Raw genomic sequence first — 25,074 nt, forward strand, 5'->3', positions numbered from 1 at the left:
GTTTTGAGAGTTGAGTACTTTGTTCTTATCAGGATAGAAACTGTTTCCAGATGGAAAAGAAGTAGCAAGCTCATATGCTTAAAGGAGGCAGGCAAGTGACATAAATGAGTGAAATGGTCCCTATATAAGAGATAACATGGAAGATGACAGTGGGGGCATCTGTGGCATACTGAAGATCACTTGCCAATCTATACAGACCACAAAAACTCAGTTCCAGCCCAGTTGTATCTGAGAATGTGCACCCATTGTTGCCATTTCTTCTGATTTTTTTCTAAAGGAGCTTACCGCCTGGATTTTGCTATGCTTTTTGTGTCATCATGCTCAATAGTCTAAAGGGCCATTTCATATTAACCCAAGAGATGCCAGAGGGTTTGTTTTTTGTTTTTTCTTTGTATCTGGCTTAGAGATCAAAATAAATTAAGATTCCTTCGTGACTGTGGTTTTTGGGGACAAGGAAGCTTTCCAGGGATAGCCTTGATAGCCAAAAAAAATTTCCAAAGAATGACTAGACAAACTGTTCTGCATAAAAGGTTAATTTGGGGGTGGAGGAAAAGTAGACAAATGAAAAGAGGAGAGGGAATAGGAAGTGAAGTAACACAACAGTAGGTGAAGTAAGGACTTATAAGACACAGATTTCTAAATATCCAATTCACTAGGATCGCTGTGAACCCTCAGTAAACTATGCCTTGCATATAAATGCCTTGGATGATGATATTTTGAGAAAATCAAAGGACAGTAGCTAGTTGCACATCCCTCTTTGTTGGTGCAGGCAAAGAAGAAAAGAATCACTCTAGGAGTTGAGAGATGAGTGAGCTTCAAGGCTTTAAGGAAATGAGAAATTGAAAAGAGAGGTACCATAAAATATATAATATCACTTCCATAGGAAGTGATAGAAAATATAGCTAGGGTATTGGACAACCTATAAGACAGAAATTATTGAGCGTATTAAGGTAACCCTACCTGCCTGTCTCAAGATCTCAGTGATTTAAAGCAATAGAAATTTATTTCTATGTCATATCACAGTTCAATGGATAGCAAGTGACAAGGTGTGAACTCTGCTCCACACAGTTATTTAAGTTCCCAGGCTGATAAAGGGTACATCACATGGGTTCCAAAGTCAAACTGGACAATCAGTTAGCTCTTGGTAGGAGAGAGAGAAAGAGTAGATAACCATGCAAGATATTTCTATGTTCAACATTCTGTTAGCCATAACTCAGTCATATGGCCACACCTAATTGTCACAAAGGCTAAGAAATGTGATCTACATGTATGCCCAGGAGGAAAGGAGAACTATGTTCTCTGACTTAGTGGGGTCAAGCCAAATTTATTTAAACCTAAAAATAAATTGTAGGACCAAAATCATCGTCTCTGGTTAGTGAGAAAATACAAATTAAAGCCCCAGCCAAAATGGGATATTAATGCTAGATGGGAAGAAGGAGACACACTAAGCTTGAGAGGCACTATATGTCCTTGGGAGAAAAGCAACTTCTTCAGAGCTGTGGTAGCTGAGCACCATGAAAATGCCAAGTAATTGTCCCAAACAAGGCCCTTCATCTACCCACATTTTGTGAATGGGAGGAGTCCCTTTGAGATTCTCAGCCTAGTCTTGTTCCTTCAGTGGGTATGACAGCCCAGTTGGTCTCAGCCAACCTCAGTGAAAATGACCAAGGATAGTAATAATAGCTGCTAGCATTATTGAGCACTTGCTGTGTGCACTGCCATGTACAATTCCAAGTGCTTCACATGTATTATCTCACTTAATCCTTGCAGTAACTCTGAACATTTTTATACCCATTTTACATGCAAGATAACTGAAGCACAGAAAGGTTTAGTAACCTGTCAACAGTTATTCAGCTACTAAGTGGTAGAGCTAGAATCTGAACCCAGATAGCGTGACTCCAGAGCTAAGCTGCAGACAGGCTCTGGCTTCTCTCTTGCTTCAGACAATGGACTACATGGGGGCAAGAATTAGGTCTTACTCATCTATGCAGTTTCAGTGCCTGGTACCACTTCAGCACAAATAGGGCAAAATAGCACAGAGGTCAGAGACTGGACTATGGGGTCACTCATTCCAGGTTTTAAAAAATGACACCAGCACTTGGTATGACCTTGGGTAAGTTACTTACCTTTTCTCAATTTCAGATTGTTTACCTTAAAAAGGAAAAAGCATAATAAAAAGAGACATCTTTATTATTTATTATCTATCACATCAGGCTGTTGTGAAGATTAATGGTATAACACATTTCAAAGGCTTAGCCTAGCATTGTATTTGATAAATAATAAACGAGACTCCATACAACTGGAAGTTATTTTTGTCATCTTTCTTTGCTTTTCAAAATTATTTTTTAAATGTTCCAAAAACCTAAATGTCTCCCAAGTCCCCTCCCAAGTATCATGAAAAGTCCATTTAAAGAAAAAAAATTTTAAGTTTTATAAAAACAGGATAAAGAAAAACATCATTCAAAAGAAGTTTGATTCCCTTGAAGCTCAAAAGGAAAGTTAGGCTATAATTTGGTAAAACTGGCGGTAGCAGTGGAAAATAATTGACAAAACATACAGTTTTATGAATGTTTATAGGAGTGTATTAAGGTAGCTAATTCACAGATGTTAATTATGTGGCTGAAGAAAGTTCTATCTACCAGTAGATATTCTGTTGCATAAATCTCCCTGTTCCTACAGGTACTACTTATATGATAGTAGTAGTTTCCAGAACCTGATTTATCTTGGCCTTCCATCAGAAAAATATTACTGAGCAAAACACAATGCTAGGTCTGGTGAACACAAAAACACATAATACACAATCCCTATTCTCAAGGAATTTAGAGTCTACTTGGGGAGACAGAATACATCCATGCAAAATAATTAACATAGTAAGTGGCATGGACTAAATACCAACTAGAGTTCAAATGAGTTGCACTTTTTTTTTTTTTTTTTTTTGAGACGGAATTTCATTCTAGTTGCCCAGGCTAGAGTGTAATGGCGCAATCTCAGCTCACCACAACCTCCGACTCCCAGGTTTAAGCGATTCTCCTGCCTCAGCCTCCCGAGTAGCTGGGATTACAGGCATGTGCCACCATGCCTAGCTAATTTTTGTATTTTTAGTAGAGATGGGGCTTCTCCATGTTGGTCAGGCTGGTCTCGAAATCCTAACCTCAGGTGATCACCCACCTCAGCCTTCCAAAGTGTTGGGATTACAGGCGTGAGGCACCATGCCTGGCCGGGTTGCACTTTCAATTGCTCATGCTAGTCACTAATGTTGTAGTTTTTTTGTAAGAACTAATAGACATTTTTCAGGAATTGACCAGTTCAGTAGTTACTCTTTCAGAGCAAGAGAGATCAGATCCAGAAAATTGCAGAAATACATCCTACCCTCTTCTCAGAGTCTGGCTAAAATCTCAATTTGGCTAAATCTTCTGACAGTAGATGATATATTTACTTGCAGATCTGTCTCCCAGCTAGCCTGAGCATTGGTGAAGGGAAATGTCCCTATTTTGGCACATTTCCATATCACGTACAGGGGCTCAATTAACAGCAGTTGAATGGAATGGATATCTGTAGTGTATTATACATAGCTAACATTATTGTTAAAGTTGGACATTTTTTCATATTTGACATTCTATGATTTTCCCCTTTGGTCTGGTAAACCCAGTCATAAACAGACTCAATTATTTGTTGACAGTGTATTTTCCTAATTAAGCCCCATATAATTATGTGGCTTAAACGTAACTCTCTGTAATCAAGAAGCTGGTCTATATGGACTAATATTGGCACAAGGCGTGAATAAGGTCCAAACACACACTAGGAAAGAAACAATGCTATCCACGGCCACTCTGCTGATGACCTGTCCATCCTTCCAAGTCACGTATGCTGTTTGTTGCCTCCTCTTGGAAAGCTTTTTCCTCCCCACATGATGTCCATCCATTTCCTTCACCACATTACCTCGTCATCATCCTTAGGATTTCAGCTTATACTTCACTCCCTCAGGAAAGATTTCCCAGACAGCCTGTGATGCTGCCAGAGCCAATACTTCTCCTTAATAGCAATCATTATAACTGATAAAGTAACATTTTCCATTAATTTTATGATTATTTCATTACTGTCTTCTGTTTGTGATTGTAAAATCCATGTATGAACATAATATGTGTGCATTTTCTTCATGATTACGTTTATATCACAGAGCAATGTGTCTTGTTTATGTATCTATGTGTGTATATATAGATATATACACACACATATATATTCACACACACAAGACACAAACATATATGCCCTCACATAAGACACTTTGCTCCATAATCTATACATACGAATGAATAGGTGGTGCTCAGTAAATATTTTGAATGAATGAAGTCAGTAGATTTTACCCATGAATCATAAAGGAAGATTTGAGAGCAGGGCTGGGTCATTCCAATGATTCAGCTGCATTCCAAGTTGAAAGCAGAGAAACTTTTCAACTCACCGCTTATCCTGTTGTCTTACCACCCCTAGGAGACATCAATTGTGTTTCTGGAACAACACCCCAAACAGTGCTTGCACGGGTCATATTGCCAATCTGTATCTGCAAGGAACGAACAAGCAGTGTATTGTGTAGCTCACCAAGAGGAAAGGCAGGCCATGCATGGTGGCTCACGCCTGTAATCCCAGCACTTTGGGTGGCTGAGGCAGGCAGATCACCTGAGGTCAGGAGTTCAAGACCAACCTGGCCAACATGGTGAAACCTCATCTCTACTAAAACTACAAAAATTAGCCGGGCGTGGCAGTGGGTCCCTGTAATCCCAGCTACTTGGGATGCTGCAGCAGGAAAATCACTTGAACCCAGGAGGCAGAGGCTGCAGTGAGCCGAGATCGTGCCACTGCCCTCCAGCCTGGGTGACAGAGTGAGATTCTGTCTCAAAAAAAAAAAAAAAAAAAAACAAGGAAAAGGCAGAGGGAAGTGGCAAGAACCCACCTATATCTCTGTGGTTCTCACCCTGTTTTGGTCTGAATATTAATTCACCTGGAAGCATAGTGCTGTTACTCCCTTACTAACAATTATCAGTTCCTAATTAGCAAACCAAATATCTCCTTGTCTCTGTCTCTGTGTCTCTGTGTTGTACTCTCTTTCACTAGCTCTCTTTCTTGGTTTTTCTCTTACTCTCCAGGACATTATATGTAAAACAAAATAAGAAGACTCTGAAAGTTGGAGAAAAGAAGTCATACCAGTTGGAGACCTTGGGATCTGAGCAACAACATAGCAGTAAGTTCCCGGGGTTTCCTTTATGGCTTACATATCCCAAAATGGGTGCTGGAGAAGCCAGTCACCTAGACACAACAACAGATACAGACAAAAAAAAAACAAAAGCCCCAGCAAATGCCACTCTCTACACCCAAAGAACCACGAAATGTGCAGCCTTCCGAGACAATACCACTTTACTGCAGACAAAATGACAGAAAAAACGGTGGCCCCACCCCAACTAGCAAAATCCAAAGGGGAGCCTCGACTTTTCTCTTTGCCAAGTTGTAGGGAAGTAGCTCAAACCCCCTACCCAGACGATGTCAGAGAAGGATGAGTAGGGAGCTGGGACTTTCATCATCACTGAGCAATAACTGGGCCTGTCCTCTCCTACAGTGTCAGTGGAGACCACATGGGGACATGGAAGCAGTGACAAGGCACCTCTACCCTCTCTCAGAAGTAAGAGGAGCCCCTCCCCATCCCAGGTGTCAACAGAGGCTGAGTGGGAACCTGGACTTCTACCCCCACCTGGTAGTAACAAGGTGGGCTCCACCCCTTTCTTTGCCAGAGTGGTGTTGGAGGAAGTCAATAAAAACAAAAGGTGTAAATAAGACTGAACGTCTCATAACATAATATCCAAAATGTCTAGGTTTCCATCAAAAATCACTCATCATATCAAGAGCCAGGAAAATCTCAACTTGAATGGAAAAAGACAATCAATAAATGCCAGCATCAAAATGACAGAGATGGCAGAATTATCTGACAAATATTTTAGAGACAGCCATTATATAAATGTTTGAAATCAACTATTACAAACATACTTGAAACAAACAAAAACTAGTCTCAACAGAAGTATAGAAGATACAAAGAAGAACCAGATAAAAATTTTAGAACTGAAAAATACAAAAGCCAAAACAAAAGACAACAGCAGAATAAATGAGACAGGAAGAAAATCAATGAACTTGAAGATAGAGCAGCAAAAATTAAGCAGTATGAATAACAGAGAGAAAACAGACTAAAAAAATGAAAAGAACCTCAGGGACTTAAGAAACTATAACAAAAGATCTAACATTCCTGTCACTGGAGTCTTGCAAGGAGAGAAGAAAAAGGGCAGGGCTAAGAAAAGGACACAGAAATCACAGCTAAAAACTTCCCCCCAAAAAAGTGATGTAACCTTATTGGTAATTAAGAATGCAAATTGAATAATAAAATGACATTTTTATCCTTTGCTCCTCTAATTGGCAAAACATATTTATGATTGACGACATTGCATATTGGTACGTATATAAGAAATGAGGATTCTTACAGTTAGTGGCAGTTTAAATTGATATGCTTTTCATTAAGTTTTTCTGAGTTGTCTATTGCTATCAAAATTGTAAATGCGCACATTCTCCTATGCTGAAATTACACTTCCAGAAATAAATCCATCCCATGAAATAGCCACATATGTTCAGGAATTCTAAAGAACATTTATTGCAATATCATGTGTAATCATGGAAAATTACAAATAAAAACATCCATTAAAACAGAAATAGTTAATGAATTGTGACTTATTTGTACTATAGACATGACAGAGTTGTTTAATAAATGTATGAGATTGACTTGCACACTTTGATATGGAAATAACTCCAAGTTTTAAAATGCTAGTAAAGGAACACTATGTGTAATATGGTCCCAAATACAAGCACACTGAGAAAGTTGTATGTTTGTGAATACAATGCATAGAAAGTGGATGTCGAGATCAGACATTTTAAGAATATCCTCAGTTCCAAGCTGTGTTTGCTTGAGCCTTTGAATAAACTGGAAAAAAAAAAAAAAAAAAACAGAAAATGTCATTGTTAAAGAATGGTGTGGAAGGATTATGAGGTGACCAAAAACTCCCTAAAGCAAAGGTTGACAGTTAATTGGGTTTGACAGAGGTGGGTGACAAAGGGAAATGTTCACACTTCATTCTCCATTCTTGTATGTCTTTGGCTCATGTCCAATGTATTGACATATTAATTGTATGAAAAAAGAAAAGTTATGAAGATGTAACCATATGATTAAAAATGAACAATGGATAAAATAATAATAACTCACATTTATTGGGTGTCTACAAATGTCATGTGTCAAGCGTTGGGCCAAATGCTTTCCGTATATTATTCTATTCACAAAAACTCTGTGAGATAGGTGGTAGGTGCCATTCTGAGTGCTTTAAACGTATCATCTCATTTAGTATTCATAGCCACTCTATAATATCAGTACCATTATTAGTTCTCATTTCACAGAAAAAAAAAATGAGCATTTAGGCCAATTACCCCTGTTAGTAGCAGAATTGAGTACTCAATTGTGTTTTTTAACCCCAGGATCTACATTCTTAGCCCCAATTTCACAGAGAAAAAAAAAAATCCACATATCTGCTGAGCCTAAGCAAACCTGTTTCTTCATCAATACTGGAAGAATACTGACTGTTTGATAAGCTTTAAATCTGATTCAGGAAGAAGAAAAAGAAAATTATTCTATAAACTACAGGAGAGACATTGTTTAATTGTATGTGTGTGTGCCTCTGAAATACAGGACAACGTGATGTTGTCTTCAGACAAATCCACTGTTACATTCTCTTTGGTGCCATTTTATGTGTAGCAATTATACTAAAAATAATGGGTATTAAACTAATCTTGACAAAACAAGCTAATTAATATTAGTGTGCAGTTATCTAATTTTCTCTGGATTGAGATAGGTAATTCTAAATGATAAACTATGATTAGTTAGTGAAACACTTTAACTCATTTAAAAAAAATACTACACACTTCAAAAAAGAGAGAGGAAAGCTATAAATATCTTTACAACTCAAGTGTGGTCATTTGAAGCCAACATTTTTAGTATAGGTAGAAGTTTCAACTCTGAAGCATTGAGTGAAGTTAATGAGTCAATTTCTTTCTAAGATTAAAGAAGACATTTGACACTGTGTAGACCTCTTAAACTTCAGCCTCTGCCCTCATTTTTCTAGGTTATACAGCACAAACCAACATAACCACAAGGTCACAGTATACAAAGGAAAAAGGTTTTGGAAAAGTTTAAGACAGAGAAAATAAGCAGGACCAAATTTTTCCACAGTAGGTACCACAAACCTTTCACATATATGACATCTAGCTAGTCAAATGAGATTTAGATCTGTTGTGTCAGCCTATTTTTCTGATAGTATCTTGATAGAAACCAGGCTGCAATAAAATCTACCTACTTCTTAAAAACAAGAAAAAGACCACTCCCAGAGTAAGGCAAGAATCTCTGTAGGAACACATACTCCACAAGCATGGAACTTGTCCAGCTTTGCTCATCATTATGCCCAGTGCCCAGGGTCTCCACCAACACCTCTGGAGAGACCATAGTCTCAGTTTTGCACAGTCCATAGTTCCTTAACCTTTGTTTAAAGTCCTTCTCCTCAGGCTGCTGGGACCACACTTTGCTAAGCCTCCTATCTCTCTTGATGCTCCTCCTGTTTGCATCATTCCTCCTCTTCAGCCACCAATTTACCATAAGAGTCCCTCCAGAAGCCTTTCCAGCCTGCATTTGAGATGACATCAGGGAAAGGGAGAGGAAAAGGGAGACGGAAAGAATGGATGGGCTAAAGCTGGTTTACCTGTAGTATAAGTTCACTTTACCCATTCTAAAAACTAGAATATTTGGATGAAGAGCCAGCAAATCCAAAAGGGGTTCATAAATTGAACCCCTTTAGTCTGATCATTTAGGACCCAAGGACAAGCTCTGTTAGGCATGGTGATTTCCAAAAGGGCCAATGGTTGTAGTCTGGACTCTAAAGATCTATTCAGATTTCTGCCCAGCCCATCTGCTTCCCGGAAAGCCTCCCTACCCACAGGTGAGGGTCTCTGCAGTCATATCTAAGTCACTTTACCCTTCTGTGCTGGCCATAGTCAACTGGACCAGGAATGGACAGCTGACCCATACTGGATCTATCAGATTCCCTTTCCCAAGATTTTGGAATTTGAAATCAGAGGAAATGAGTCTGTCTTTTTCTAAAACTATAACCTGTAACTCAGAAGTTATAAAGTCACCATATTCCATCATGTATATGGGTAAGCAAAAAATACCATCTGCAGAAAAAAAAGAAGAAAAGAAAGTCACAGACAGTAGAGTGAAACACATGTGCAGAGAAGGCATAGTAGAGTCAGAGAGAAAATTCTGAAACCTTCTCAGTTCCCAGATCTCATTCCTTTTGAAGACCACCACATCCCTGCTCTTGGATTCTGTGAGCCACATACAATGAAGCTCCCTTTAGTTTGCCAAGCAAACCCAAATTATACAGATGATACAAAAATAAAAGTTAACAAAATAAATGTAGGAAATGGAAAATGAAGCTAAGACTGAACCAGTCTTTAATTATAAACTCTACTGAAATGAGGTAGGCTGTCACATGTCAGCTCTCCCAAGGCCTACCCTAGTTCCCCATGTACAGGCAAGCCACAAGCATAATTGCTCTGTGTCTAGGCTGATGGTTAGAATTAGTGCTCCTTTCAATGTTGTTTACAACAAAGATAAAATGAAGAGAAAAATAAAGCTCAAAGGGAAAATGAACCCAACCATTGTTCCCCTTCCCATATTAGGATATTTTTCTAAAAGTGAATTCTCCAGCAAAGAGGACATCACAAAGAAACAGATGGTTACTTTAAGGAAAGTAGGAGACTTTCCATATTGCCTTTCCCTTGTTCCTTTTTTTAACAGGAAGGACTTAAGCAGTTATGGGTATTCCTCACATACATTTGAGCCATTCTGTTTATGCAATGCAAAAGATGGATAATTGCACTACTGCACTACAAAACAAGCAGCTGAATGTGGAATGGTACTCAGAAATGGAAACCTTGTCAGTTAGTATTAGCGAATCATCACATGAAACAAATTGTTCACTTTTGCTCAGCCCATTAGCTGCAAGGATGAAAGGAATTGCTCTCTCAACACATAATATTCCAATTTCCTGTTTTTACTTAGCATTTCTCTTTCCTGCTCTGCAAATAATATACATTTATATTCTGGACCTAATTTGTTCCCTCTGACCAGGAGTTTATTTTAGTCAGAGACAACTTAAGCAATTGCTTTGTGAAATGAAGCCTTGGGAACGCAGTACCTCTAATATAGAGGGGATTGATTTGGCCTTCCTTTTAGTAGATGGTCTGGTGACCAGAACATAACACCCACCAACCACTATTTCAGTTTTTCCAAGAAAGACAATTGTGGAATGGCTCAGAGCCCACTTACCACAGTTCAATTATATGTATAATAATCATGATAAGTCTATAAATGAGGTATTTTCATTCCTATTTTTCAGACAACTAAAATGAAACCCCAAAAGTGTCAATAATTCTGTAGTGATCACCCAGTAAGTAGAGATACCAGAATTCGTACTTCTGTTCACATGATGTCAATGCCCATGTTCTCTCTCCTATGCTCTGGGAAACAAGTTTTATTTAAAGGTGCCTAATGAAAACCAGATCATCCTAATGAAAACCAGATCATCCTAAGAGTTACAGTGAAAAACTGAGACAGCAAAAGTCTTATCCAGTTATCTAAGCTGCCTCTCATCACAAGTTGAATTCACTTCAGTTTTCTTTTTCCATAGAACAAACCAGTGAGTGACCTACAGAATGAATCTCAAGTTGTCACCTGGAATCTAATACTTCCGTTGAGCAATTTTGCTGGCCACATCTCACTGGGATCAAGTCCCACCACTCCCAACATTAGAGGAGTATAAACAGGTCAGATAACCCATATTTCTGTAGCATAGGAAGGACGAAAAGACACAAATAGTACAGACACACCATATTTCATTGCACTTCACTGTATTACACTTCACAAATAGTACATTTTTTACAAATTGAAGGTTTGTGGCAACCCTACATCAAGCAAGCCTATCAGCACCATTTTTCCAACAATATGTCTTCACTTCCTGTCTCTGTGTCACATCTTGGTGATTCTTGCAATCTTTCAAACATTTTTATTATTATTATATGTTATGGTGATCTCTGATCAGTGATCTTTGGTGTTAGCATTGTAATTGTTTGGGGGCACCATGAATCAAACCCACATAAGACAAATTAAATCAATAAATGTTATATGTGCTCTGACTGCCCCACCAATCAGCCATTCTCCCATCTCTCTCCATACCCTCAAATCTACTATTTGCTGAGACAAAACATTATTGAAATTAGGTCAGTTAATATCCCTACAATGACCTCTAAGTGTTCAAGTGAAAGGAAGAGTCATACATCTCTCACTTTCAATCCAAAGCTAGAAATGATTATGCTTAGTGAGGAAGGCATATCAAAAACCAAGATAACCCAAAAGCTGAACTTCTTGTACCAGTTAACCAAGTAGTGAATGCAAAGAAAATATTCTTGAAGGAAATTAAAAGTTCTACTCTAGTGAATACACAAATGATAGGAAAGTTAAACAGCATTATTGCTGGTATGCAGAAAGTTTGAGTGGTCTGGATAGAAGATCAAACCAGCCACAACATTCCCTTAAGCCAGAGCCTAATCCAGAGCAAAGTCCTAACTCTGCTCAATTCTTTTGAGGCTGAATGAAGTAAGGAAGGTGCAAAAGAAAAGTATGAAGCTAGAAGTTGGTTCATGAGATATAAGGAAAGGAGCCATCACCATCATATTAAAGTGCAAAGTGAAGCAACAAGTGCTGAGGGGGAAGCTGCAGCAGAGTTACACAGATCTAGCCAGGATTGTGGATGAAGGTAGCTACACCAACCACAGGTTTTTCATGTAGACAAAATAGCCTTCTATCAGAAGACAATTCCATGTAGGATTTTCACAGCTAGAGAGGAGAAGTCAAAGCTTCAAAAGACAAGCCGACTCTTTTGTTATACAGCTGGTGACTGTTAGGGTGAAGCTAATGCTCATTAACCACTGCAAAAAATCCTAGGGCCCTTAAGACTTATGCTAATTCTACTCCACCTGTGCTGTAGAAATGTAACAAAACCTAGGTGAAAGAGCATTTATTTATAGCATCATTTACTGACTATTTTAAGCCTATTGTTGAGACCTACTGCTCAGAAAAAGAGACTCCTTTCAAAATACTACTGCTCATTGACAATGTACCTGGTTACCCAAGAGCTCTGATGAAGATATACAAGGGAATAATATTGCTTTCAGGCTGGCTAATACAATGTTCATTCTGCAGCCCATGTATCAAGTAGTAATTTTGACTTTTAAGTCTTATTATTTAAGGCACATGTTTCATAAGACTCTTGCTGCCATAGATTGTGATTTATCAGATACATCTGGGCAAAGTAAATGAAAACCTTCTGGAAAGGATTTAGTATTCTAGATGTCATTAAGTATATTTGTGATTTATGGGAGGAGGTCAAAATATCAACATTAAGAGAAGTATGGAAGAAGTTGATTCCAGCCCTCATGGATGACTTTTTAGGGATTCAAGACTCCAGTGGAGGAAGCAACTTCGGATGTGGTGGAAATAACAAGAGAATTAGAATTAGAAGTGGAGTCTTAGGATGTAACTACATTGCTGCAACGTCATGATAAAGCTTGAACAGATGAGGAACTGCATTTTATGGATGAGCAAAGCAAGTGTTTTCTTGAGATGTACCTGACTCTTGGTGAATATGCTATGAGCTCTTGAAGTGACAACAAAGGATTTAGAATATTCCATAAACATAATTCTTAAATCAAGAGCAAGGTTTAAGAGGATTGACTCCAATTCTAAAAGAAGTTCTACCATGGGTAAAATGCTATCAACAGCACAGTATGCTACAGAGAAATATTTCATAACAGGAAAAGTCAATCAATATGGCAGACTTTACAGTTGTCTTATTTTAAGAACGTGCTACAGCCACCCCAGCCTTCAGCAACCACCACCCTGATCAGTCAGTAGCCATCAACATCAAGGCAAGACCTTCCACCAGCAAAAAGATTATGATTCACTGAAGGCTTAGATGACTGTTAGCATCTGTTAGTAATAAAGTATTTTTAATTATGATATCTACATTTTTAGACATAATGCTATTGCATACTTACTAGACTACAGTGTAGTATAAATATAACTTTTACATACATTGAAAAAACAAAAACAAAATAATTTGTGTGACTCACTTTATTGCTATATTTGTTTGATTGCAGTGGTCTGGAACCAAACACACAATATATCTGAGGTTTGCCTGTACTTCTTCAGGAAGTTATGATTCCCAGAACCAACAGGAAAACTGTGAAGAAAGCAATCTAAAATCCTCTACCCCTTTTCTCTTGCTTTCATCATGGATGTTAGCAATTTTTAGATGCCAGTGATAGCATGCAGGAAAATGAGAGCAGAGAGGAGGGGTCATTTATTAGCTCATGGACCTAGAAAGTCTAAAGGTACATCTAGCTACATGCACAGCTAAATCTGTGAGCTTGACAATGTCACTAAGACATCGTCTCTATCTTTTACTCTTGGCCTTGCATTCTCTATTTGGTGGGCCATGGAATTTCCAGACTCACTTTCTACCACCTTAAATTACAGGAGAAAGCAGCACACCTCTTTCTCAATGGTTTCAGAAAAGTCCAGGGTTTGGCTTTAATTGGCCCAACCCAGGTCCTGGCCTAACGATGAACCAATCATTGTGACCAGAAGAATATAATAGCTCACTGATTAAACACTGGTCATAAGCCCACCCCTAGAACTGAGAAGTGGAATCAGCCCCACCCAAGATAAGGAATAAGAGCGAGGGACAGGATTCACAAAAGGAAAACTATGGTGCAGTCATAGGACAACGAAGGTATGGATACTGGGCTAACAACAGCTGGTTGGTATGATCAGAGAGACAATCATCCTAAAAGACATATTTCCAACATGGAAAAATAGCCTCCGTCCAGGTTAGGAGTTTGTAGGAGCTATGGGGCTTTTTCCCTCTGTTCTCAGGCAGAAGCTCAAGAGGCAGACTCAGTCTGGCAATTAGCTGTCAGCTCATCACCAATTCAAATGTCCTGGAGTGGGCCATGCTGATGATCTGTACTTGCAGTAATCATTTGGCTGGGTGAATCAAATTATACTTTCCAATGCCACTTCAAATCAGAATTGCTATGTCTGCACTCATTTTCAGCAGTAATACCGTGCAAGTTATTTTCTTTGATATTGACTCTACGTGGGCAAGGGAGAAATTTAGGATTCTTTTAAGTTCTGCTCAACAGGAAAGACCAAGAAGTTTTAGAGATTTGCAAGGAGACTAATTAGGATCCATTCCAATTTAATGGCTAGGCTTTCACGCTGAAATGGATAGGGAAACATGTTCTGTCCTTGCAAGGCAGAGATTTTTCTTACAAGTAGCTATCTAACTTGGAAACCTCATTCTTTCATAATGCCATGTGCAGTGATCAATCAGATGTAATGATCAAAAGAAAGCGTGCCTCAATCAATCCTGATAAACAAATAACTGCTATAGTGGCAAATCTAATGTGTTCTTCACTTCAAATTCACTTGCCAATAATTGGCCTCATTAGCGTCTGTGAAGTTAGCTGTTCGCTAAAATTGGGCAAGCTGTACATTAGATGTGTTCAGTGGTTTGCAAACCTTTGGGAATAATAGACCTACTGAATCAGCAATCTTGCTAGTTCCATGGAAATGAACAAGCTAAAAAGCAAGGAGACTGCAAGAGATCTAGGAGTGAAGGAGGGACCAGGAACTTCCTCCCACCTACCTATAATTAATATTGCCTTTCGCAACCTGTAAACTAAGGACTAGTTCTGTACCGTTTTTTAAAGATTTGATTTTGACAGAAAATGAACTTGATTTCTTTGTGCCATCTAGCTTTCAAATTACCCTGCCCACATCTGTCAGATGTTTTTGTTGTTCAATTATAAAAACTGTATCGACTGGATTATGAGAATGCTGTTTGCAGGCACCATAACCACAGATGCCCCTGAGTTGAACATCAGGCTCACTGCAATCTTCCCAAAGAAGGAAATACACTTCCAGCTGCTGCACCAGACCCATCCTTCTTGGAAAGAGGACAAAATCACAGCAGGTGAACCTTTTCTGGAATATCTGAACTATGCATTTGGGGAGATGGGAGGCAGAGAGAAGAGTGGAAATAGACTTAACTAATCCACTAACGTTTATATGGCTTATTCCTACAGAAATAGCAGAGTGAACAGTGAACACAACTATTCAGTTTGCCTAGAGGTAAGAGAGGTATTTTTTCCCCCCTGAATTAACCTATATGTCAGCACCACCAACATTCACCAATAATGCCTCATTTTCTGTGTCATTTTTGCTTCTGTTGTCAATATCTGTGAGTCACAAGAAAAAAAAATGCATTTGCTTTTCATTCGAGCTTTTTCTCCCTTAAAAACTGGCCAGAAAAAGTTTCACATGATGTTTGTCAAAGGAAGGTTTAAGTATTTGTGAAAGACACAGGGTATGTTTGGACGCCTTCTTTTCCAGCCAAATGCGAATCAACCCAGGTACAGTTCATTCCAGTTTCTGTTTTTCATCTGATGGCACCCACCCTCTTAACTTTGTAACTTATTTAAATACAACTATTTTTAACAACATCCACCATGATCAAGTAAGATATTGATTTTGCAGATCCCCAATATTGCAATGGCCTCCTAATTGGTTTCACTACTTCTACTCTTATTCCCACACTCACCCTTTAACCCCACTATACTCCCTTCCCACAGAGCAGCCTAAGTAAGCTCTTAAAAATGTAAATCCACTAATGGCTAGCCAATTTTCCCAGCACCATTTATTAAATAAGGAATCCTTTCCCCATTTCTTGTTTTTGTCGAGTTAATGGATGCAGCACACCAACATGGCACATGTATACATATGTAACAAACCTGCACATTGTGCACATGTAACCTAGAACTTAAAGTATAATAAAAAAAAAAAAAGAAAAAAGAAAAAGAAAAAAATGTAAATCAGATCTTGTCACTGTCTTCCTTACATCCCTCCACTGACCTTCCGCTGCACAGAGAGTGCACCTGAGCTCTTGTGGAACCCTGTATTATTATCTCATCCTTGTCTTTCATGCTGCCCTTATATAATTCCATTCCACCCACTGACAATCTGTCTCTTCCTCAAACACATAAACCCAATTTCTGCTTTGGAGCCTTCAGTCCTTTTTGTTCCCTCTTCCGATAGCACTCTAACCATGCCCCTCTTCAGGCCTGGCTCCATCTCATCCCTGGTTCTTGGTCAGATGCCACCTGCTCAGAAAGGCCTTTCCAGTTCCCCTGACACCATCTCCCCATTTCTCTTTATCAAATCATCCTGATTATTTTCTTCATAGAACTTGCTGTGATTTCAACTAATCTGTTTTGTTTTGTTTTGTTTTGCCTGTATCTCCCTCTAAAAGGTAGATTCAAAGTGGGTATAAACTTTCCTCTACTTTATTCATCACTACAACCTCAGTGTCTAAAATAATGCTGATATTGTGCCTGACATGTTCCAAGAAAATGGATGAATGTTTTGAAACTCCAAGTCGCATTATAAAGAATCACCATTTTATGTTCTAGAACTGGTTTTATTTCAAACATTTGCAAATCTAATATTACAAGAAGCAGTCTCCCATTGTTAATTCCCTTGACTCTCCCCAGAACATGACAATTTGCATAAGAATCATTTTCCAAAAAGAAAAAAAAAAAACTCAGACACACCAGAAAACTCTGGACTGCTTTCTTCTTCATTGTAAGTAATACAAGTTTGTGAGAATAAACATCAGGGCTTGATTCTTTAGAAGCTGAAAATTAGATCAAATGAATTGGAAGACAACTACATCTTGTGTTAATGTTTTCCTTCTCGAATGAAGAAAATGAGGTGATGCGAGCCATGACTCCATTTGAAAATGAAACTCTGTATTTCTATTCGATTTCACGTTAAAACACACTGTTTCTCATTGCAGACTTTTCATGTTGGTAAATGTTGCAATACTTCACAATCATTAGGCTCAGGCCCATTTACTATAAGCAAGCAAGACAAGCACAGATATATCATGCCCATAAAGCATCGTTTGTAAATTACACAGTAAATAAATGAGACTAAGTCAGAAACCCGAGTCTCAGAACTTTCACCACTAATGTGGAAAAAAAAAAAAAGAAGAAGAAGAAGAAGAAATTTCAGGTCAGATTTTCCCACTCTTAAAAGGTATAATTTATAAATAGTCTATTATGCTTTTATTATGCCAAATAAAATGAACATTCAAGAATATACCGTATGCCTTATTCTAACTCATAATAGACTAAAATGCTTCAAGAATAAAACTGGACTAATCAGATTTTGGCTATCTTTTGCAAAGTGTGACGCATAAACACCCTGGTCCTGCCAGGAATTTTGTGTTGATTTCTGATTAGCTGATTACAGAAGTCAGCAGCAAAGCCATAATAAAGTAACAACTCACCGTGAGATGACAGTGAGCAAGTGTCTTTAAATTTATAATTGCCCTTGGATCTATTTAATTTAGCTTTAGGTTATGAAGCGTAATTGAGATAAATGGTTACACTGAGCAGGTATCAAATATGACAAGAAGCTGGCTGTGATTATTTTGTTACACTATTTCCTTACAGGGAATTTTTCTGCCAACACTTTTCCTATGACGGCTATTAAATTTTATAGGATTTTTCCCACCATTAGCTGTAATGGCATTTGCATGTTAAATGCTCACAACAAATGAAAACCGTGATTCCATTGTTTCACAGGGGGAAAACCACGGTTACTGCTATTCCAAATGGAGAACAAATCTAAAAAGAATCAAGTAATTCCACTTCCTTGTATGATACCTATATAAGCTCTGTGGGAAAGCCCATTTACTTTGTAACTCTTCTATTTTTGACACAAGATAGATTTTGCACATATTAGAAAACTGGATTCCACTACAAGCCAAGCAGAAGACACCTCAAATGCTATTTTTGTTGAGGGAATTTGTTTACAATTAAATATAATTTTCTCTCAAGTATATTTAATTAAGAAGCTCTAATCTCATGCGACTAGAGGGGGAAGCTTCATGGCTACTTGTAGGGGTTTCTTAATGAATATATATATGACAGGACTCTAGGACTTGTGTCTAAAGCAATACCAAATTATGAAAATAACACCAAAGGCAGACACTGAGCATTTCTTAGGCAATTTTCTTCTCTGAGAAAATTCAGCAACCAGTTCTGAAAATTTGTGGATATGCTATTCTGGATTATGATTCTGGATTCTAATTTATAAGTAATTTATTCAGGGTCATCTAAAGTTAGCAAAGCAAGATATAAGAAGCTATATATTTATGGATCTATGAAACTATCAAAATTTATGACTGCTTGATCAATCTAGATCTTTTAAATTTGGTTTAGCTTGTTCCTCATTTCTCTACCACCAGTTTTTCAAGGCACTATTCCCTTCACCCGGAATAGCATTTATATTTTGTGACTCTCACATTCTATCCACCAAATTATTTCTCAAAATTCAGTTGTTCTGAGAATGCTTCAGAGATAAAAGATCCTCAATAGTTAAGACAACCAACACTCAAACATCTGGGTTTTCATTTTAGTTTGATCTCTCCCTGATGTGTCTTTTAGCTCTTTCTCATGTTCTTCCTGAATATATTTAGTTCAAAGATTTCTGACCCTTCGTGGGCTCCATATAAGAGTATGAATTAGTTTAAAATTATATGTAATTTCTTACTAAAAGAACATCTTTGGAAACTGCTCAAGTAAATATTTTAAATTGCTAGAAGTTATTTTGTCATTTTTTTTTCTCTAATTTTTCTTGCCCCCTCCTTCCCCAGTCCAGTGTTCCTTACTACCAAATGCAGAATCAGAAGAATAGTAGTTATGTTCGGTGAGGGAATCCGAAGAAATTCGTTCACTCTTAGCAGTTTTCTATTTGTTCACTTAACCACTTAATGTCATCTTTTACTGCAAAGACCACCAAAAATTTGTGCTGCGTCACTACTGTTTACCCAAAGTTGCCCAAACTTTGGGAAAGTGGAAAACCTTCCATAGATCTGGACTGATGTGCAGCTGTGAGGGGAAACAACAAATATACTGTTGGCAACCCTTGACCACAAACCAAGTTCTATTTACTGATAAACATTAGTTTGGATAGGCATTATTTCCCATCTCCAATAACATATTCACACATGCACACACCAGGACAAATTTATCAGGAAAACAAAAGGAAAGTGCAATGGACGATGAATGCTAGCGCACAACTAACTGTGCTGCTTCAGGCAAATCACAACTTCTCTGTGACTCAATTTCCACATCTCTGAAATCAGAGACGATCTTTATAGCTCTGTGATTTTATTCTCCTCTGACCAGAAAAAAATTGTTTAACCTCCTAAGCATGATAATTTACTTTATTTCAGCAAAAAATTCATAGTCCCAAGATTGATTGTCCACTGTTTAGTCTTTCCTAATGTCCTTTCTGAAAGTACTATCTTCCAAAATGCTTCAGGAAGCTTTCCATAACTCAGGTTCTACAAGGTCAATGCAACCTACATATTCCATTTATAAAAAGGTCTTTTCTTGCATTGTGTAAATATTCAACCTAAAAATCATTCCAATGCTGTATTACCTCAACAATTTTTGAAACAGAATATTGAATCTTTTGTTATTGTGATGAGAAGTTTCCTACAATTCTGGGTTTACATCAAATAACGCTGTGAAAACACTGATACTGTTAAAAACGGAAATAGCTTTACTGCTTTTTTCATTTTACCTAACGAACACAGAGGAAAGGCTTAGATCTGAAAAAGAAAAGGGCTTAAGTTAGACTCGTAAGAGGGCTATTTGTTTACAAATTTTAAGTAGATGCAGTTTGGTTAAGGAGACTAAGCAGGAATGTCAAATCTTTTTAAGACATTTAAACATATTACATTCTTTCATACAATGAGTGGTTATCTGCCATTGGGTTTCTTATGGTGTTTTAGATATTAACACAGTGAGTTACAAGATGGTATAGATATACAGAATTGTATGCTTATTAGCCAAGCCATGACACAGAAGGTTATTTGTGTTATATGACACTGACGGAATTGCTGCTAAGCCGCAAAAAGATCATGCTGGCAACAACATTGGTTCCAGGCATCAAATCCCCAGATATTGGTTCATTTTGTTTAAGGCATCACACACTGTGTTCAAGTCGCTGCGAAGGTCCTGCACCACATTTTCAATACTTCTGGTGTCTTTCAGAATTTCAATACTCTGCGTGTAGGGATTGAAGTATACTGAGAAGGGACGGGTAATTGACTTTGCAAAGTCTCTGCAGAATAAACAGAAATAGAAAGAGATGTGATCAACCCTCATTTGTACAAGAGATAGACAAAAGGAAGGAATAGAGACAGAAAAATAAAGAGTTATTTTCTCTAGGTAGGAGAAAAAAAGTTTACCTCATCTTTTCTTTGGCTTCTTCAAAACTTTCTGAAACAAAGTAGGCTTCCTGGAAGGTGGTGATAAGGCATTCCTGTAAGCAAGTTGTCTTTGGGTCAAAGGCTTTCACACATGCCTTGTCAGAAAGGGCATGCTGCAAAATATACCACAAAACCCGTTAAACTCTGTAATGAGACTTCCAAAGTGCCGTGACATCACATTTTTACAACACATTTGATAGCTTGGTAATCCTACAGAGCTGCTCAGTTACTAGCCTGTCATGAAATATAGAACTCTCCTGTGTGCAGGGTAAATTGGACACTAGGATTTTGTTTGTTTGTTTGTTTTGTTTTTTTAAGTGTACTAGGTACTGTGGGAGAAAATGAGATTATGGTATTATTTAATTTATTACCAACCAAATTCACACTGAAGGACAGTTCAGAGCTATACCCCCACAGAAATGGGATTTTAAATATATGCTATGAGTAGAATCAGGGACAGCATAAATATGCTCCTAAATTTATTGCTATAAGCAATGTACTAAAATTTCACTTAAATGGCAGAAGTAATAATTATCTGCATGGAGAGGTAATTGAGGCTCTGACTAAACTATTTGTTGACTCATTGCAGGATATTTTGAGGCCAGGTACTATGTATCAACAGAGTCTGGAATGGGCCTGTGTATTTGAGGATACTTACAAAGCATTCATTTACCTTCCAGCAACTACAGCAGAGCAATATACAGCAGATACATATTGCCAGTTGAGAAGAAAAGGAGCTCATACTAATAGTTAGAGTTATGCCAAGAGCAGGTATTAGAAAAACAGGAAAGCTGGTGTAATTACTCTTTGAACCATCATTAGCTCCGTTCAGCTCACTACATGACTGGCACTAAGAACAGCAGGGAACAATGAATGACTATATTCTCAAGATAAATTCAGTGATGTTAAAAGTTAGTGGTCATTTCCTGCCATGTGCCGCCTGGCTATTTATAGACCCTAGATTGATGGTTCTAAAAACGCAATATGCATAAGAATCACTGAGGAGCTTATGAAAATGCAGATATCCAGGGTCTCAATTTCATTTGGCAGGTCTCGATGAAACCCAGAAATCTTCATTTTAAAGGAATCCAAGGTGACTCTGACATAAGTGGTTGTGAACTATATTTTGAGAAATACTCCTCTTGATTCTTTTTCTTAATTTAAGGGGGAAATTAGTTGGGAGAGAGAAGCAGAGAGAAAAAAAAAATGGAGTAGCAGAAACTGCCGTGAACTGAGAGTTGGAAAACTGGGGCTTCAGTCCAGGTCTGAGTAACTTTAGTCCAGGTCTGGAAGATTTTGAAGACAATCTCTATGCCAGCCTCTGGATTCTACCCATTGTGCTTTTCTACCTTCTCAGTGTCTAACAGCTAAGGTTCCCTGGAGAAGTTCTGAAAACCCTTTCCTGTTCAATATTCTTGGTGCATTCCTCCAACAATTTCAAAATGCATGGAATGATTTATAGCCCTCCATGAAGAAGTCTGTGGTTCCCTAAGTTTGAAAATGCAATTGAGAACCAAAAGACTGACATGTAAGAGAAAGGGCACCCTGCATGTGATTTGCTTTCCTGCAAAGTTCCATTGTCCAGATAAATGCACATATGAATCACAGAATGCAGAGGGCCTCTCAGTGTGAACTCATTTTTTTTGGCCCACAGAACAACTTCATTATAAGCAGAAGGTCACTACACTTGCAAATGCATTTGTGCTAGATTCAATGCAGGGCAGTGAACATCAAGGGATTTTGGTTCCACATGACCAATAATTCTGTCCACAATTTTAGAAACAAATTCGCAGTTTCAAGAAACAAAATGTCCCTTTATGAAAGCTGTTGCCTCTCTGCAAAAATTGACTTCCTATTGGCTTGCCGTGATTTTCAGAATTCAAATTAGCTTTCTTTGCATCCATACACTCTGGTTACAATTAATGTACTATGTTGTTCTAATAGTCCATTCATCCATCAGTACATATGGAAAGAAGGACAGTGGCTGGCTCAATGTGTTCAATCTTTCTACTCTCTCATCCCTGCATTCAGGGGCATGGCCAGAGTGGTAGCAGAACAGGCTGTAAGAACATTAAAGCCATGGCTCCCTTGGGACATCCTTGCTAAGCTAAAGACATTTCACTGGGTCAAGGACAAGCACAAGAAAGAAGGGAAACTCATCTGTTTGTGTCTCCATTGCTTCTATAAGACATTAGCAACCTTAGCAGTCACTATGTATAGAGGATGCCTCCAGAGGTGTGTATGCAACGACAGAGACTGAAATCAGTGTGGTTTTGGAAAAAAAAAAAATCATTTTGTGACAATTCCACTGGATATCCAGATACTTATTTAGTCATTTTAACAGCTAAAAAGGATTAAAGTAGATCAAGAAAAGGCCCAGAGCATAGGACACTCTGCCCCAGATTTCAAGAAAAAACAGTGGGTTCACACGTGTGTAATTTGAGACAGACCATTTGGCAAAATAGATCACACTTGGCCAATGTAATATTTAAAGGAAAAACTGGAAGTTAATTGTCTTACTTCTCAAAAATGCAGACTATCCTCAGGAGTCTGCTATGCATGTGATATGCTGGTTACCTGCTGGAGACCTTTCCACCCAAGGAGTATGGGACCAGTGCTGCTGTTTGGCTGTTAATGAATAACGGGGGTAATAATGGTACCCATGGATTAGCCTGGAGATGACAAGAACCTGGATTTGGGGGAGCAGCCAGTGAATGAAGCCAACAAACGAAGTGATGATCACCCGTATAAATGGCCTCATTTACCTGACCATGAGCTGACTGTGTGCTGAGTTCCAGGAACATCCATGCAGCCCACGAAATCTCCTATCTCTGAATATTACAGTGTGTCCCAAGAGGTATAAAATAGCATCCATGTCTTTGATTCCACCTTCTATTGCCCAATGCAGAAGTCCAACTGAGTTTGCTTCTCAGTTTCTATCCAGGTCTCACTCTAAGCCCCTCAGTTTTGGGGAGCAGCTATTGTACCCTCTTCTCTATGTCCAGAGTGGATTCTCTGTAAACATTGAACCAAACTACTTGATGTCCCCAGGGAACTCTGCAGTGATTCCGTCTTGAAATGGTAGCAGTCTGATATCCTGAAGTTTGCAAGAATTAATCCAACTTCCTGCAGAGAGAAGCTTTATAATGCTGACAGAATCTGGTTGACAATCTTTTACTTTGAAGCCATTTTTAAAGTAAAGGAATGCTTGAGAGTCACCTTCTCTCCTCAGAACACTCTCTAAAAGGACTATTTTGGATTTACCCATAGTGCTAGAGACAAGGGCACAGGGCTGGGAACCAGGAGACCTGGGTTCTAAATGTAGCTGTCTCCAGAGGCTAGACGTATAATATTAAATGAGTGAAACTACCCCATGTTGGGCAGCAGCTTTATCTTTGATAAACTGAAAAGATTGACCTAGATGAATTCTAAGACTCTTCTTGAAATATAATTTTAACAGACCGCAAGTATACAGCACTCATACTACCTTTACCTCCCTCCACACCAGCCACAATAAATTGACCATAGCAGCCCTTCCCACTGGGCCTGGGGATGGACTTCCCACCCTTCTCCACAGAGGCGGTTACTACCAATTAATTGACTTTGGTGCACAAGTTAAGACTTATTTGCCATTCCAGTTTTTTTAATATAAAAATTTCTTTTCAATATAAAAAATTTCCCAGAATCCAACTATTAGTAGACAATACTATAAGGTAGTTAAAAATACGGGTCTTTATGGTTAAGAATACAGGTCTTTATGGTTAAGAATTGAGGTGTAAATCTGACTCCATCTCTACCTAACTACGTGTCCTTGGGCAAATTACTTTACCTCTGTAAGCCTATTTGAGTATTCATCTGGAAAATGGAAATACTAATAGTCATATCTGTAACCTGGGGTTGTGGTCAAAATTAAAAGAGATAATGGATGCAAAGTGCCTGGCACGGGAAGTGCTCAGTATATTTAGTTATCATCACTAATTCAGTCCAGCAATGATGCTTTGTGTACAAATATGTTCAGCCAAACCTTCCACCATTTGTGCAGCCCTCCTCCCTCAGGGGTCTGAAACCCATAGAGAATGAAATGGCCCCAGATCTGAGGCTTTCAGGTCCTAGACTATGATAGTGCCTGCCCTGGGTTCATCAGTTTAAAATCTTCCTTCCCAGACACCTGCTTTTGCAATGACAGTTATTATCTCAACTATTCTAGACACAAACCCTGTGATCCTCACTATCTATATTAGGACTGGTTAAAGTTGAAAAAAAAAAAACCTCAAGTATGAAGTCAGGTTTGTGAATAGTTTGGGCCCTAGATTCTGAATAAGAATTTGCAAACACTCTACACTCACACCACAATCATGTTTTCCTACATCAAAAGAACAACAAATACATACATATATGTATAAATGCATTATGTGTCTATATAATATTTTTGAGCCTCCCTCAAAGGCTTATCCTGCCAAATGAGCACAAT

General features: G+C 38.3%; 1 protein-coding gene across 1 annotated transcript in view; it reads right to left on the reverse strand.

The window, feature by feature from the left end:
* Positions 1–19,536: 19,536 nt before the first annotated feature.
* TPH2 (tryptophan hydroxylase 2) overlaps positions 19,537–25,074 on the reverse strand; it is a 99,786-nt gene continuing 94,248 nt past the window's right edge. Inside the window, exons 10-11 of the mRNA XM_011978503.1 lie at positions 20,583–20,716; positions 19,537–20,455 (exon numbers count right to left, since the gene is read on the reverse strand). Coding sequence (XP_011833893.1) covers positions 20,281–20,455; positions 20,583–20,716 — 309 coding nt within the window. The 3' untranslated portion in view covers positions 19,537–20,280. The remainder of the gene's footprint in view (positions 20,456–20,582; positions 20,717–25,074) is intronic.

The sequence above is a fragment of the Mandrillus leucophaeus genome, unplaced genomic scaffold (genome assembly GCF_000951045.1).
Source record: "Mandrillus leucophaeus isolate KB7577 unplaced genomic scaffold, Mleu.le_1.0 Scaffold196, whole genome shotgun sequence".
In the NCBI taxonomy this organism is placed as follows: Eukaryota; Metazoa; Chordata; class Mammalia; order Primates; family Cercopithecidae; genus Mandrillus; species Mandrillus leucophaeus.